This window comes from Fusarium proliferatum (genome assembly GCF_900067095.1).
Source record: "Fusarium proliferatum ET1 genome assembly, contig: FPRO_scaffold007, whole genome shotgun sequence".
NCBI lineage: Eukaryota > Fungi > Ascomycota > Sordariomycetes > Hypocreales > Nectriaceae > Fusarium > Fusarium proliferatum.
Window position 1 is genome coordinate 1,114,541 of NW_022194796.1, and position 15,296 is coordinate 1,129,836.

Consider the following 15,296-nt stretch of genomic DNA (forward strand, 5'->3'; position numbering starts at 1 on the left):
GCGGGGCCGCTGATAATTATTGAAACTTCCATCTCAGTGTTAACTAGAAGGGATTTTTGAACAAATCGGACTACAACCTGCAATCCGGCAGGCAAGACAACCACATCTAAGAAAAAGGCAATTTATTGTATAGCGATATATAGACACGTTATTCAATGCTTGCCCCTACACAACTGAGGGTTGTTGCTCTAAACCACCCATTGGCAAGGCTTCATCCCGCTACCAGGAGTTTCGCCCCCATCTTTGTTCGAGCAAAAGGTCTCTCAGCCATCATCCGGGGATCGATCAGATCTGAACGAATTCAAAACGGCCCAGACAGCTTCGACACCCGCAATGCCTATAATGATACTGGTCGACGAAAAGCAGGAGGCGAGCGCCTCACTCGTCCTAAAGAGTCCCCCCACCGACCCCGAGACGATTTTTTCGCAAAATTCAGTGCAAGAGCCGTTGACTCCGGTGGCACACGAAATTGGCGTCAGGAACAGAAGCTGAAAAAGAAATTAAGGAAGAAGGAGGAGGAAAAGAAGGAGCGAGAAGACAGAGAAGAATTAGGCATAGGCCGCCGTACCAGGAGGAGACGATTCGCCGATCCTGAAAACGAATTCGGAAATCGCAGCTTCGTACACCGAATGAAGTATGGCGACCTCAAGGAGGTGGCCGACAATTTGAATGTAAAGCAGCCTGTTCGACCGCGACCATTCCCTGAAGCTCAAAAGGAGCGCACGTTTGGTTCCAGAAATGGGGATAATGGTGTTGCACGACACGAACGACGAGAGCCATCAAATGAGAAGTTCGAAAAGTTAAATCAGCAATTCAATCGCTCAATACGACGCCCTGAAGATCCGCAACAAAGTTTTGGCCGGTTCGGCCATCAAGGTCGTCAGTCAAATATCTCTGGTAGATCGTCCAACGATGAATTTAACGGAACACAGCGGAGATTCGATCGTTCACAGCCTAGCGACTTTCGTCATGACAACGCTCGAGAAGACCGACAGAATGACCAAGGACATAGTTCTGTCGATGTTAAGCGCGGAAAGAAGAAGGAGATGATGGCCATGACCCTCGAGTACACTACCGCTGCTTCACAGTTCCTATACGGTCGATCAGTTGTCAAAGCAGCACTGGGGCAGAATCGACGAAAGTTGTATAATCTCTACATCCATGCCAATGAGAACCGAAAGTATAACACGGATACTGTTACCTTGACGCGAATGGCGAAGAAACTCAACGTACCCATCAAAATCGTGCCTCCTGAAGAGCAACGAATCATGGATAAGATGAGCATGGGGCGACCTCACAATGGCTTCGTGCTTGAAGCCTCCCCTCTACCCCAGATCCCTATCAAATCTCTTGGCAAGTTAGAGGAAAGTCCTGGTCGCCTGGGCTTTCACGTGGACCTTGATCACCAAACCAAGGAAGAGGCAACGATCAATGGCACCGACACATTTATTCGTCGGTCCAATGATGTAATGCCCAAGCCTTTTGTCTTGCTGCTCAATGAGATTCTCGACCCGGGAAACTTAGGCGGTATCATCCGCACTGCGAGCTATCTCGGTGTTGACGCCGTCGGTATCACGAACCGGGGATCCTCCACCCTCACACCTGTTGTTCTCAAGTCTGCTGCTGGTGCAGTGGAGGAGGTTTCATTATTCGCGGTGGACGACCCTGTGAGGTTCATCCAAGACTCCCAGAAAGCTGGCTGGAAATCATACGCTGCGGTGGCGCCGCCTGATCGAAAGCTTATTCGAAAGCATGGGAGCAAGTTCGTGTCAACAGATACGATTGAGGCACAAAACCCACTAAACGAACATCCGTGTCTACTAATTCTTGGTAATGAGGGCTATGGACTTTCGAAATCTATCAAGGTTGCTGCCGACTATGAGCTATCAGTACCTCGGTTTGTTCATGGAAGCTGTGTGGATAGTCTGAACGTCAGTGTTGCGGCAGGCCTCTTGTGTCATTCCTTCGTTAAGGAACCTGTGACTGTTGCACCAGAGCCAGTTGAGCCCACGACCAGACTGGCTGATTCGGAGGCCAGTTCTGACGATACAGAGAGCAAGACGATAGCAACGAAGACTGGGGCGAAGCTTATTGAAACTGGAAGTGATAATTCTTCTGAAGAAAAGACTACTGGTGAGGAATATGAGGTTGATGCTGCTACGGAGGCAGACCAAAAACAGCCTGACGATCAAACGCTGGATAAACCTGACGATTTGGTGTTCTAAGAGCATTGGACTAGGCCTGGGTGCCGCTATTGTAATAACTTAGATATGTATAACACGATGGTTGGGTGGCGCTTGGGTGTTAGGCATTGGGAGCATAGAAAATCATGTACAATAACGATGTATACTAGACGAAACACATGTGGAAACAATCTAACTTATTCAAAGTACATACTGGGTAAGCAATTATGGAGAACTTACTGGATCGCTGTCGTCGCTGGAGCACAGAGTACGTCTCATGAGGCTAGCTTGTGAGACCCTGCACGACGTTGTGCGCCACGCCGCCCGCCATCATGACTACTCCTTGGCCATACAGACGACTCTCTTACAACTCTCAGTCTGATACATATAACTTTTAGCGCTACGGACTACGGAGTATTCGTAAGATTGATGTCCTCACTGTAACTTAACCGAGTGCTGGAGCACGCATTTGGACCAGTCTACCTACCTAGGTAGCGATAGAGCCAGCTTGTGGCCCCATCATATCTTCCACCTAACCGTCGCCCAGCCACCCAATTAATTATTTACAAGCTACCTAAAAACGCTGAGTTGTCGCTGTCATTCCCCATCGGCAGCATCATGCTCTGTCTCGTCCAACGTGTACCTTATAACCTGAACAATAGCCCAGTGGCATTTCCGGGCAATCTTTAACCTGTGTCTGGCAACGGCATTTGGCTCGTACTGTGTGGCGGTGTAGGCAAGAATTCATACCACACATCACACATTTATCAGTTCACCGCTGTCGCTTGAAATTCTATGAGCCCAACGAGAGTTCAACGCAAAACAAGTTGAGCCTGAGCTTTCCACAATCTACTCAGTGTCCGGCAATGCGATCCATATCGGCTCTTCTGTTGTGTCTCGCTACATTACTTCCTCCTCAGGCCCTCGCTGAGTCGGGTTCACCAATAGCTATCCGGAAGGTTGCCCCTGGTTCGCACGACAAGCTCCTTAGGGAGCATCTCGCTTTCGCACCACTACATGGTCTTACTCCGCGCGAAGCTGCCGCTGCTGCCATATCATTTCTTGACGAGCAAGATGACAAACTTCTAAGCCTCAATGGCACAGAGCGCTTCTACCGTCCAGCGTTTGCTCCTCACAGTGAAGAGTCCCACGAGAGCCTGCTGCGCCGAGCCGCAGAGGCACTGGCGTTGCTACAGAGGAGGTCGTCTTGTCCTAAGGGGATGAACAGCTGCTCTGACATTGATTCCGAAGTCAAATGCTGCCAAGAGGGAACCTATTGTGTGAATGTTGGCGATACTGTGGCGGGAGGCATCGCCTGCTGCCCTGACGGTGCGTCTTGTGGTGGAGGTGTTGGAGCGTGCCCTGATGGAGCTACGAGTTGCTCTGCAGAACTTGGCGGAGGATGCTGCATTCCAGGATATGTTTGCCAAGGATTGGGCTGTGAGTGAATACTCGCAATGCTTCGCAGACCAATGTTGACTTTAATCAGGCGTCCCAAGTGCTGTTGCTACACAGACGAGAACCGCAACTCAAGATCAAACGACAGTCCGCACAACTTCCCAAGAAACAACTTCAGAGGACTCCACAGTCGAACCTACTACCAAGACGGAAACAGAGGTTGAGACCACGGGAGAACCTACGACGACTTCCGAAGCTGGAACCACAACCGAGTCCGAAACTGAAATTGAGTCTGGGACAGAAGATAGCTCTGTGACCGCGACTCCTACAGCTATAGGCTCGGCCACTGGAATCGCTCCATATCGCCCAACTGGCACCTCGGTAACATCAAGCGACGATGGAGAGATCCAAACAGGCTGTCCCACGGGCTTCTACGGCTGTCTCGCCACTCACGGCGGCGGGTGTTGTCGAACAGGCCGAAACTGTGATGTTCATGATTGCCCTGCTCCTTCGACAACCATCGTCTCAAACGGCGCGACTGTGGTCGTCCTTGCAACCGATGCTCCACCTGCCCCAGGACCCTCATCAACTTGCGCAGATGGCTGGTTCCTTTGTGGTCGAGATGCCGGCCCAGTAGCTGGATGCTGTCCAGACGGATATGATTGCGGCACAGCGAGTTGCTTCACAGCACAGGCCAGTGAAACCGGCCGTGTACAGAAGGAATTTCCCAAGGCCGATTCAGCTGCCTACGAGAATCCCGCTATCACAGTGGTGATGATGGTGGTGCTGTGTGTTGCGCTTGTATGAGGGTGTAGACTTACTATCATGATTTAATGTCGGATGGCTTCTGGGTTTAACGAAAAAGAATTTGCTCGATTCGATCGCACATAGACTATCTAGAAAATGAAATATTAGATAAACTTGCTATAATCACATCAATCCTTATTTTACAGCTTGTGAAGATGCTCGGACTTTTTGTATTTTTGTGAACTATTTTAAGGCACGTAGCCTTTCTTTACAACTCGCTAACTCTTCCTTGTCATATCTATCCAGTGTCATGCGTTTACTCGGGCATGTGGGAAAAGGGTTTAGCAAGGTGCTCCTGGCAGAAGGGCAGCTTGCTGACGGTCCAGATCTCGGTGTCCTGCGGTCAATGTTAGTTACCAGTAGCATCGACATGGGCGATTTATACTCACAGGCTTCAGGTTCTTCTTGATCTCAGTGTCGAGAGTACCGGCCTTGAGCGCAATGATCTCAGGAGCAGCGTCGGGGTCGTGGGCGATGGGAGAGCCGCACTCGGGGCAGAAGAGACGGTGGACAATGTTGCCTGAAGAGCCCTTACTGCCAGAGTAGGTCTTGACGGGGCCGCTGATTGTGAGCTTGTCCTTCTTGACGACAGCCACGAGAGCTAAAGTAATAGATGTCAGCCTGACCTATTCAAGCACCGTTGGCCTGTGGAGCTGGAACGTACAGTAAGTAGAACCACTCTGGCGCTGGCAATCGTCACAGTGATCGTAGCCAACCAGAAGAGGCTCGTCGTCGACCTTGTAGGTGACGGCTTTGCAAAGGCAGTGTCCAGAGAGAGGCATTGTGATTGTTCAAGAGTGTGTTGATAGGATGTTATACGAAGTCGAGGATTGATGTCTGAACTAAAAACTAACGTCTAGAACGGGGAACAGAGAGCTTTTAAAATCTCTAGAGAAGCTCTCGAAAGCTCCATGAGGGGCCATAGCGGGGTAAAGGGAAATCCCGAGCTCTTGTCAGTGATGGGGAGTGTTGGGAGTAACGGTACAGTATGATGAACGAGGACCGGGAATTTGGTGGTGGGGCAGTGATTGGATGACGTTGAGAATGATCTTCAGGTTAACGAAGGATGTGTTGTCGAACTAGGAACGACGGGCGTAGACTGGAGCTGCATGCTTCGACTATTTGTGTACAGCTTTGTGTTGGTAACAAGGCTTGACATGAGCGCTAGCCTATTAAGAGGTGTTGCATCCTTCGTCTGACACTCCCAAATACTCAAATTCTGTCCAAACCATCGTTCAATTCCAGATCCTTAGGTCGTTGGTATACCGTTACCGTTGCGCAGCCATATCCTATTGGCGAGTCCCATCGTCAGCCTTAGTTCATCGGGTCCCCCCTGGCACTCTTACCAAGTGCTGTGTGACGTTGACAGAGATATTTGTCATTCTTCAGGGAGTAGTCTCAATGGAGACAAAGCATGAAGCGGGGCTTCATGCGTGTAGTATTTGGAATTGAGACAATTTGAAATACCCATACCCAACACATGCAGGGGTAAGCTATGGTTATCGTATAGTCGGTGTTGCAATGACATTCTGGCAGTAGACCACTGTCTCTCAAGCAACTCCTAGAGCTTTGAGAAGCTCTTGATTTCAAATTCGAGACAGCAAGCTCACATCAGTGAGAGCTTGATCGGAACGATGATAAGATCCGCGGGGTAGGTGGAGACCCTAACGCCGGGCAGCTTTATGGTTCGTGGTGCTGGTTGGTCAGCGAATGGTCTTAACTCGTCGTGGGTTTATAGCATGTTCTGAAATCGTCTCTCAATCGTATCAATATTGGTTGACCCGGACGTATGGTGTAAGCAGGATGTTGACCCGCGAATAATCGATGACTTTTTGACCCGAATTTCCTATTCTTGGACTCATCAATAAGGGATGGGTGCTTCCCGTACTTTTGTCCATGAAATTATAAGGATCATGAGAAGCTCATGATGGTCTGCGTGATGAGCAATGCTAGCACCCATGAGACACCCACTCTTCCTATGAGCTCCATTATGCCAAGTAGGCTGACACTACTCATAGCAATGCGATCAGCCACAAAGAGGCGGATCACAGACCTCAAATACGCGTTTTTGAGTTCTGCATCTCCTTGTTCAAGAACAAAGGCGTCCATTGATGAAATTCGAAACTCCCGGATATCGACGCCCTTCACTGAGGACGAATGTCCATTTGTAGATGTCAATGGTCTCTCAATCTTATCAGGCCGGCGTCTGAGGTTTTTGATGAGCTGGAAGTGCATATAATCAAGCAGATTGGAAGCATGAATAGGTGGAGAACCCTTCTTCAAAAAAAACCTTTGTCAGCTGCACCGGCTTGTCAGTCCAAAGGGTACAGCTTTCAGCCACCTCGCAGAAGATGGCCTCAGAATCATGCGCATAGTAAACGAAGCGTGAATAGAAAATCGGCATCAACACTTTGATCTTGATCTCGAATAGATTCTCCAGGGCCGCACGTGGAGGGTGAGATAAATGTCTGCTTAGACGCTTCAGCAACTCCCCTTGGCGTGTATAGAATAGTGACAGGGGCGGTCGATCGTTGGACAAGATGCTTCAAGTATTCACGAAATACTTGTTCGAGAATTTTCTCAATCCAATTAGCTGAACGTCCTATACTTTCCTTGTAAGGTTCAGGCCGATACCAGAAATGAAGACTAGGTTTGAAGAAGAGAATGGTTGATTCCATCATGAATCGGGGGAGAATGGCTAGAAGCGAACCGAGCCAGCTTGAGGCGAACCGAACCCTCCCTGAAATGCTTATTTTATAGGGGTCAATAGCCTCGCCTTCGGAGAACAAGTTTGTCAAAACCTTCGGCTGGTCTTTTGACGACGAGAGGGTGATGGAAATATCGAGACCTCGAAATCCTCGCATTCCAGGCCCAGGGGGATCCTTGGCAAGCATAGAGTACGATCCCGTTCGCGAGTTGAAAGGCGATACATGAAATCTCTTTCGCCATGTCGTTCTTATTTGAGCGCACAGAAGTCCTTGGTCGTTCTCGGTCATGTTATGAACATGCTTATCTTCTGCCTGTACTTCTCTCGTGACAAGATAGGGATGCCTTTCCCCGAAGACATTGTTCATCTCCAGGATGATTGCCTGAAAGACCTTGTCTGGTGAGTAAAGGAACCAAAAGGTTGCCGGATTAAAGCGCAAGCCTGGCAACTGTGCGGCAGTCACGAGATAGGCATACGGATACCGCGAGGCATCAATACCCTACGCCTGTCAGTTTGAGTTCGGCTGTGAGATGGCATAACAAACCTCAGACCCCAGATATGCATCCAATTTTCCACGCAAGCCATTGTCGGAGCGTATGCGTTGTAGATGATCAGCCGGACAAACCTTAAACAAGGCTGTCAATCCGGACAATTGTATGAACCAAGACCATGAACTGTGAACATTTGCAAGCATAATGTCATTGGCGTTATCCGAGACCTCTATCGGGATGCCAAGCAGGAGGTATGGATAAGAAAAAGAATGCTTCTGGGGATACAACCTATGGTGAGTTATTCGACCAGGAATCAACAGTCGATGAGCAGTACTAGCAGTAGAGTTGACCCTGCGATTGACAATCCACCTTGAGGCATAGTAACCAACTAGAAATATTCCGCATATTCCAAGGGCGGCATCCGTGGTATACCGTGAGTTGAGGAGGCTTACAAGCGAGGTCATTACAGAAGCATGCTTCCAAGCGACAAAGCCCAGGGTAAACAGAATATCGAGTCTCCTTGCAAGTACAAGATATACCCAAGCTGTAGCCAAGATGGTAAAAAGATCCCACCATCTCTTCAAGAGTACATCAACGAAGTCTGCCGCGAGGACGGCCGATAGAAGCGGCGAGCCATCGAACAAGCCGTCCATAGGCAAGTCAGGGGTCGATGATGCATCTCTGTTTGAACAGCCGCGAAGATGAAAATTCCTCAGCTTCGCAGGTGAGCGATACAAGAGAAAAGGCAAATGCGGACCGAAGTGCCAGAGCCTGAAGGTCTTTTGTTCAAATATCTACGAAGGAAGTCCGAGGTTAAAACCTGTCCATCAAGGTACTGTAGTTAGCATTATGGGATGGACATTTTGTCGACACATGAGCCAGTAAGCAGCTGAGCTGCAAGGACCGTCTGTCATTAGTCATCATATCAAGAACGATAGAATATACGAGTTATCCATAAGGTAGTTTAGTGTGAGATGAACAAGCACGAGAGCACGAGAGCACGTCAGTTTGTCAGGCACGTCAGGGTCCCGCTTCATCGTCATTGAGTCTTTTCGCTCAGTCAGGCCGGACCCATCTTGCATCGTCTTCGTGCTCCGGTCCCTGGCCCGTCTCAAAAAAGGGTTCCCGTCCAGAAAGTCTAGCACCTTCTATGGGCTGAGAAGAGGCGACACATGGGCCACCAGTGGCGGTGCGAATGAAAATTAGCACACAGACGTCTGGCCGCACTGTTATCTCCAGGGCTTGGTAACCAAATCCGAGGCAGCCTTACCACAGGAGTAACAAGGCGCATGCAAGAGGCCACCGATGCACGGTGCCAATTATAGTCCCCCGCCGATTGACTCAGTGACCCAAGGCCAGGCCTAAACCCCTCCGCCCATTCCATCACCATCCCCATAAATTCTTTGTCGCCCAGAACTTCAGCTTGATCTATATTCCATTCTTACATACCCAACAAACACATCTTCCACATCGTCACGCCGAGTCAACCCTCGCTCTAAAACACACGTCTTCCTCTGACAAAATTTCATATCTTCAAAATGGATGACTGGGATACCACCACCAAGATTGGTAGCCGCACCCGTGGCTCTGGCGCCGCCCAGCGAGAGACTGTTGTTCGAGGAAAGGCTGCTCTGAACGCTGCCCAACGAGCTGGCGGCCTCACTACCGAGAAGAAGTACTCTTCTGCCAATGCCGTACGTACAGCCATCGTCTCTCCGTAGCACACACTAACCATTTTGCAGGGTTCCGCACCAGAGGGTCAGCGTATGACAAAGGTCGATCGATCCGACGACATCATCAAGCCCAACACCATCGGCAAGACTGTTGGCGATGTTATCTCCAAGGCTCGTCAGCAAGTTGAGCCCAAGATGACACAGAAGGATCTTGCTACCCGATGCAACACTACCCAGGCTATCGTCGCCGACTTCGAGCGAGGCACTGCCGCCCCCGATCAGAAGGTGCTTGGCGCCATGGAGCGAGTGCTCAATGTCAAGCTGCGAGGTAGCGACATTGGCGCTCCCAAGTTCCCCAACAAGAAGAAATGAGCAATTGCGTCCAATGCTTAGACAAAAGATTTTGTAAGAGGGCTTCAGTGCCGAGTCGAGCGTTAGCGAATGATGATGACATCTTGGTTGGGAAATTCGGGAGTTTCGTGTGGGCCGTCATGATGCTTTATGACATGGGTACATGAGACTTGTTCTCTTTTCATCGCGGGGTTTAGGATTGACGGCATAGAAAGAATGGACGGGCCCTTTTATGATATGGATGCTCTAGTCTCTGAACTTTTGAGCGAGGCAACTTGCCTGCTCATCCGAATAAAATATCCCCTCGTGCATTATGAGCCTGTTTTAACAATACATCCTGTTACTGGGCACGACCAATAAAGCGGGATCCAACAATGCGGACTCGTGTAACAAGTAGTCATCCCTACTTGTGTCTCGTAACGACATTACAGATAATATATGTTTTGGAGACTCAATAGCTAGAGAACACTAGATGTTCATTCGCCTCGTGGCTCCGTCCTTTAGTCAAGGGACCAAAGGAAGGTCTATTGGCAAAAGTGGTCTTCAGACTCAAGCCAATCTTACAATAATAGCTCACCTCATATTCAAGAAACAACCCTCATTCAGAAGGTTAAGAACTACAAGTCCAAAGTGGCTGCATATACCCTTGCCAGCGTCAAATATAATTCTTTACTTCTTTGCAGTAATATGCCCTGATGTATTTTGATAATCCTCGCTTTCCCGTTGTTGCTTTTCTGTGACTTGAACGTGCTGTCGGTTAACATTGGTAAAATACATTCAAGATCTCAATAATCATTGCCAAGGGGGTCCAATCCTCCATGAGTAATGCGCCGGCCATTAATTTCAGCAATTGATACGCCTAGTCTAAATCATGCCGACACCTTGGGGCTATACTTCGTAGCAGCCTTGTCAAAAAGGGCGCTCTTCTCCTCCAAGTCGGCCAAGAATTGATGGTTAGGCTTGATGCCCCTCAATTTCCTAGCAGTACATGTCAGTATAATTCTTGTTTCAAGATTGGAATCAGACAACGGGACTGACTGTGCGAATTCATCGGACTGGTTGCCGGAAATAACATTGAGAACCAGCAGGTTGGCAATCGCGTCGGCGTTATTAGCGTCCTTCTCCAGGGCCTGTTCGAGAGCAGCTTGGGCTTCCTCTGTTCGGCCGAGGTGCAGTTCGCAAACAGCTTGCGAGACAAGACTTCGAACTGACGAGGTCGAGGGAGCTTGGGCGAGCTCCTCAAAGACGTAGAACGCCTGCTGATACTTCTCACCACCCTGTATCTTCTCAGTGAATGTACTTCCCCAAACATGTAGAACACTTACGACTCTTAATCCAACCCAAGACTCGGCCAAGTTGACCAAGAGACTATCTTGCGCCCATCGCCTTGCGGCGGATACTTCCTTGAGAGCGAGGTCGGTTCGGTTTTGTTGCAGATGAATCTGGACGATAAGAGAGACAGCATCGACTGAACAATAGCGGTCAGCGGTATTCTAGGCATCCTCCAACCCCTGGACGATCTTACGGCTTCCCTGGTGTTGAGTGAGAAGAGCAAGAGCCTCTTCAGATTTTCCAGCAGCTTGGAGAACCGTTCCTCCGATAACCTGGACCGTTGTGTTGTCGGCAGCTGAAGAGGCCAGCTTCTCGATCGTCTCCACCGCAGAATCGGCCTTGCCCAAATTGAACTCAGCAAGAGCACCCAGAGCCTGGAGCTCAGGCTGAGAATCGCCCTTCACATCATCGAGAACATCTTCTGCCTGTCCAAGAGCCAATCGAGCTCGGAGGACAAGAATGCGCGCGGGCAGAGCGTTGTCAGGGGAGAAGGAAGAGGTATCAAAGTCAATGACCTCCTGATACTGGCCCTGGTGGAAGTGGTTGTGAATGTTGATTAATTCGCCTTCAGTCGAGTAGGGGTCCATTGTGGTTAACGCTTTGGAAACGTCTTTTGTATGCGGATAACTGTTGTCCCTGAAAACGTCCCTTGAGAACACCTTGGATGCGCTCAAGATCCCGATGGAATGGTGGGGCCGGTCGTAGTCTGTCCTTTCCAGTGTGGGGTGAGATCCACGGTACGTATCTTTATCGTCACCTCACCGAGATGAGGCGCCACTCATGATTGCCCTAGATCTCAGGCGCCTAAGTGTGGCTGATGCAAGCGAGTGCCACACCGCCCGATGGGGCTAGGTAGGGTCGGCTGCCCACAAAGTGAGAAATCACACCAAAACCTCAATTTAGCCAGTCTTTGGAACTTGCATCACCAAACACACCCAAAGAACGGCACCGTACATCGTCGTCAAAATGGTACGTCGCTACAGCCCAAGACCTCACTATCAGCATCAACAATAGCACCATCGTATTGTTGGGGTTGGAATGCCGTTATCTCAAGCTATTCGAATATGCGCGCACCATGACAGTTACTGGGAGAAAGTGGGATGAATTTTCGGGGTAACATGAAGGGGCACGAACTCGAAACGACCACCTCTAACCTCGAACCGACGATACTTCTTGAAGGTGTCACTTTTTCCGCCCTTCAAGCCCTTTCCGACGATTCAATCTTTCTCTCAAACTGTCTTGGGGGCGTGCGACTCGATATGCTGAGATCTGGATAGAGGTCTTGATCCTCGAACAATCACCAGATGGCTAACATTCTGGCTCCTACAGGTCAACATTCCCAAGACCCGCAACACCTACTGCAAGGGCAAGGAGTGCCGCAAGCACACCCAGCACAAGGTCACCCAGTACAAGGCTGGCAAGGCCTCCCTATTCGCCCAGGGTAAGCGCCGATACGACCGCAAGCAGTCCGGTTATGGTGGTCAGACCAAGCCTGTCTTCCACAAGAAGGCTAAGACTACCAAGAAGGTTGTTCTGCGATTGGAGTGTGTCAAGTGCAAGACCAAGCTCCAGCTGGCGCTGAAGCGATGCAAGCACTTCGAGCTTGGGTACGTGACCTCTTGGCTCCATGGACTCTGCAATATACTGACATGGAAAACAGTGGTGACAAGAAGACGAAGGGTGCTGCTCTGGTTTTCTAAGTGCTTTGTGTTTGGGGTCTCAGGGTCACCATTTCTATGCTTACCTCGGCGGCAATTGGGCATCATGGATGGACACAGGCGAAAGGAGGTACACGCTCTCGATTTGAGGCATGTTTCATAGGGAACGAATGAAAAAAAAACTCTCTGTGTTGCACCAACACGAATTTTCTGAAGCAAAGCACAATACAGTGCATTCATGGTGATGAACCATTTTCAACAGTTGAGCCATTACCCCTCAACGTCAAGTAGGATAGGGCCCATGAGTCTTGGTCATGGTTGAGAAAGCTTCCAAAAAGCAACGATGTATCTGTCTATAGATATAAAGCTCTGATACTATTCTAAAATCCTTCTCCCAGCATTATAGTCTTGCCGCCTCCATACCAGAGTGTGCCATTTCGTGCATCCAGTCCTCTCTCATGGCCGACTAGCCACTCGCCAGCATTATACTCGGAGTCAGGATTGTCCCAGACCTCCTTCTCTAGCCATGCATTGACCTCATCAATGGCCTTAACCCAGGCTGCCCTCTTTTCTGGCGTGTCATGGTCATCGTGATTCAGATAGCGTCCAAGCGTGATATGCGCGCTGGGAACTTGATATCTTGACCCAACAACGACGCCGCTTTCCTGCACCTTGTCGTACACGTCTCGACGCAGATGGTGATATGTGTAATCGTCTCCCTGCGTGATCCCCTCTGTAATAACAGGTTCGGTGAGAGGAGGGGATAGTGCTGCTTCGCCTGACGCTGGAAGAAACGAGAGGGCAAAAGCAGACAAATCATAAGAAACCATAGGCTTGACAAGGCGAGACCTGTGACGATATGGGTAGTTCACAATATCAGGGATAGCTGGTCTCAGAGTCGTTACAAAGGCAGCAATCTCTTGGGGCGTTTTGGAGAATGCAACCTCGAGGGTTGTCAAATGCATCCTATGCGAAGGCATGAGCCAAACACCTTTTTAATGGTCAGTATATGTCAGTTGACTATGAAACAAAATCCCCTCACTAGGTGCGGCCTTCATGAGCAACTCATTGACCTTAGAGGCCAAGCGGATAACGTGGTCTGGGGGTCTGGCCCAGATGACCAGGCAGTTCCTATTGTCACGAAATCCCGGCTCTACAGTCGGGTCTTCAAGCCGCAGGAGTGTCTGGTCAATAACCAGTTCCTTGAAGTCAGAGGACAAAAACTTCTCCGCCTGTTGGCCGTTCCTCTTTGTTCGGTGGACAGAGTACAGAGTTTGGACCTCAGCCTGACATTGTAAGTTTGGGCACAACAAGTTTGAATGACAGTCACTTACCGGATCATCATTGCATGCTTTGATCAAGGCGTTGTATGGGTTCTCGCCCGGCTCAAGCTGAATTCCAGAGAGATCCTCCAGCTTGTTGCGAGCCTCTGCAGCTTCAAATTGGGCTGCCATTTTGGCTCAGGATACAACGCAGCTTGTTGTAACTGTCGACTGATTTGCAATATTGCCCGGGATTCTACAGGAATGATAGAATTGATAAACGCATGGCCCTAAGTGCCTTTCTCGTCAAGCTACTTATAAGAACAGTTTAAAAGACATCGTGGGATGATAGGAATGCACGATGACTAAGCTTTTGACAACGTGGTTGTCTATGGATCTGAGAACTATGACTCCGTATTACCATATGTATTATTACAGTCATTATATTGGCCAACCTGAGCTTGTTCGATTCAAGATTAGCTGAAACGTTGAAGCCCAGGGGCTTCGCATCACAATATACAATCCTCGGGTAAATGAAGCATACATTTAAATTGCATGCTCAGCTATCTCTACTCAGCCACTTTCCAGTTACGCATTGTGCCATCCTCAAATATCCCGTGTCTTGGTTTAGCTACAGTTTGGGGGTAACGGTTCCGCCTCGCGGAACGCGTACTTTGATGTCAGGTTCTTGAGAGTCATGCCCCTCAAATGTGACGATCTGACAGTCTTGGATGTCAACGCCAGAGGAGAACTGAACAACCAGGAAATCCAACGTTGTCTCCTTCTTACCAAGAGCTACCATTGGAGCGTGCCATGTTCCAGCCGCATAAGTCACAGCCTGGCGGTCTGTTGCAACAAACGCACGCAACCCCTTCAGATTAGGGAGACCTCTACCGGGTAGCCCCTCTCCACTTGGTACAGGTAGACCATCGTCTTGGGGAGATGGGGGCAGAGATGGGGCCACGATGACCAAGTAGCTTGAAGCGGTAGAGGCGAGTGGAGCAAATGTTTGAGAAGTGAATGGGTGCCGTTCAAGAATGTTGACGGCGAAGTCGTTCTGCGAAGCGTCATCGCTTGCAGGTGCCAAAGTTCTTGCTTCGCAGACGAATTGGCTCATGATCAGCCGGCCATTGCTATTGGGAGCCTGTGAGAGGAGGTCCTGAGGCTTGCTGACATCGGCATAGCGAATTGCTGTTCCTTGATTGGCAGTAGTGCCGTCGTATGGGAGAGAACCACCTTCAGATGCGTGTTTTGATGGAAGAAGGCTTGGTCGTGGGTTGGAGACAACGTCTCCAAACGGCGCGAACTCCTCTTGTGTCAGGGGAACGGCCCCGATACGGAGGCTTAGGTTTCCGACGTTAACTTTAACTGACATGACTGCCGCCTGAGAGTTGTTATGGTGATTCGATGTTGATGTGGGAAACGTCTTGCCGT

General features: G+C 49.6%; 9 protein-coding genes across 9 annotated transcripts; 4 read left to right on the forward strand and 5 right to left on the reverse strand.

The window, feature by feature from the left end:
• Nucleotides 1-155: 155 nt before the first annotated feature.
• Nucleotides 156-2,225, forward strand: FPRO_07840 (related to PET56-rRNA (guanosine-2`-O-)-methyltransferase; the record flags this gene model as incomplete). Its single annotated transcript, XM_031234060.1, has 1 exon — nt 156-2,225. The coding sequence occupies one exon, from the start codon at nt 156-158 to the stop codon at nt 2,223-2,225; it is 2,070 nt and encodes a 689-aa protein (XP_031083835.1).
• An 824-nt stretch (nt 2,226-3,049) lies between these two features.
• On the forward strand, nt 3,050-4,388 carry FPRO_07839 (uncharacterized protein; the record flags this gene model as incomplete). Its single annotated transcript, XM_031234062.1, has 2 exons — nt 3,050-3,623; nt 3,673-4,388. The coding sequence occupies 2 exons, from the start codon at nt 3,050-3,052 to the stop codon at nt 4,386-4,388; spliced, it is 1,290 nt and encodes a 429-aa protein (XP_031083836.1).
• A 256-nt stretch (nt 4,389-4,644) lies between these two features.
• FPRO_07838 (DUF636 domain protein) lies at nt 4,645-5,170 on the reverse strand (the record flags this gene model as incomplete). Its single annotated transcript, XM_031234063.1, has 3 exons — nt 4,645-4,725; nt 4,778-4,989; nt 5,053-5,170. The coding sequence occupies 3 exons, from the start codon at nt 5,168-5,170 to the stop codon at nt 4,645-4,647; spliced, it is 411 nt and encodes a 136-aa protein (XP_031083837.1).
• Nucleotides 5,171-6,751: 1,581 nt separating this feature from the next.
• On the reverse strand, nt 6,752-8,239 carry FPRO_07837 (uncharacterized protein; the record flags this gene model as incomplete). The annotated part of the gene is made up of 2 exons (XM_031234064.1): nt 6,752-7,594; nt 7,640-8,239. The coding sequence occupies 2 exons, from the start codon at nt 8,237-8,239 to the stop codon at nt 6,752-6,754; spliced, it is 1,443 nt and encodes a 480-aa protein (XP_031083838.1).
• An 885-nt stretch (nt 8,240-9,124) lies between these two features.
• FPRO_07836 (putative multiprotein bridging factor MBF1) lies at nt 9,125-9,631 on the forward strand (the record flags this gene model as incomplete). The annotated part of the gene is made up of 2 exons (XM_031234065.1): nt 9,125-9,280; nt 9,329-9,631. 2 exons carry the CDS (start codon nt 9,125-9,127, stop codon nt 9,629-9,631), a joined length of 459 nt encoding a protein of 152 aa, XP_031083839.1.
• Nucleotides 9,632-10,479: 848 nt separating this feature from the next.
• Nucleotides 10,480-11,529, reverse strand: FPRO_07835 (uncharacterized protein; the record flags this gene model as incomplete). Its single annotated transcript, XM_031234066.1, has 4 exons — nt 10,480-10,588; nt 10,649-10,887; nt 10,936-11,078; nt 11,136-11,529. The coding sequence occupies 4 exons, from the start codon at nt 11,527-11,529 to the stop codon at nt 10,480-10,482; spliced, it is 885 nt and encodes a 294-aa protein (XP_031083840.1).
• A 379-nt stretch (nt 11,530-11,908) lies between these two features.
• On the forward strand, nt 11,909-12,642 carry FPRO_07834 (putative RPL42B-ribosomal protein L36a.e; the record flags this gene model as incomplete). Its single annotated transcript, XM_031234067.1, has 3 exons — nt 11,909-11,911; nt 12,272-12,549; nt 12,603-12,642. The coding sequence occupies 3 exons, from the start codon at nt 11,909-11,911 to the stop codon at nt 12,640-12,642; spliced, it is 321 nt and encodes a 106-aa protein (XP_031083841.1).
• Nucleotides 12,643-12,980: 338 nt separating this feature from the next.
• Nucleotides 12,981-14,054, reverse strand: FPRO_07833 (uncharacterized protein; the record flags this gene model as incomplete). The annotated part of the gene is made up of 3 exons (XM_031234068.1): nt 12,981-13,591; nt 13,643-13,886; nt 13,935-14,054. The coding sequence occupies 3 exons, from the start codon at nt 14,052-14,054 to the stop codon at nt 12,981-12,983; spliced, it is 975 nt and encodes a 324-aa protein (XP_031083842.1).
• A 439-nt stretch (nt 14,055-14,493) lies between these two features.
• FPRO_07832 (uncharacterized protein) lies at nt 14,494-15,237 on the reverse strand (the record flags this gene model as incomplete). The annotated part of the gene is made up of 1 exon (XM_031234069.1): nt 14,494-15,237. The coding sequence occupies one exon, from the start codon at nt 15,235-15,237 to the stop codon at nt 14,494-14,496; it is 744 nt and encodes a 247-aa protein (XP_031083843.1).
• Between the last annotated feature and the right edge of the window lie 59 nt (nt 15,238-15,296).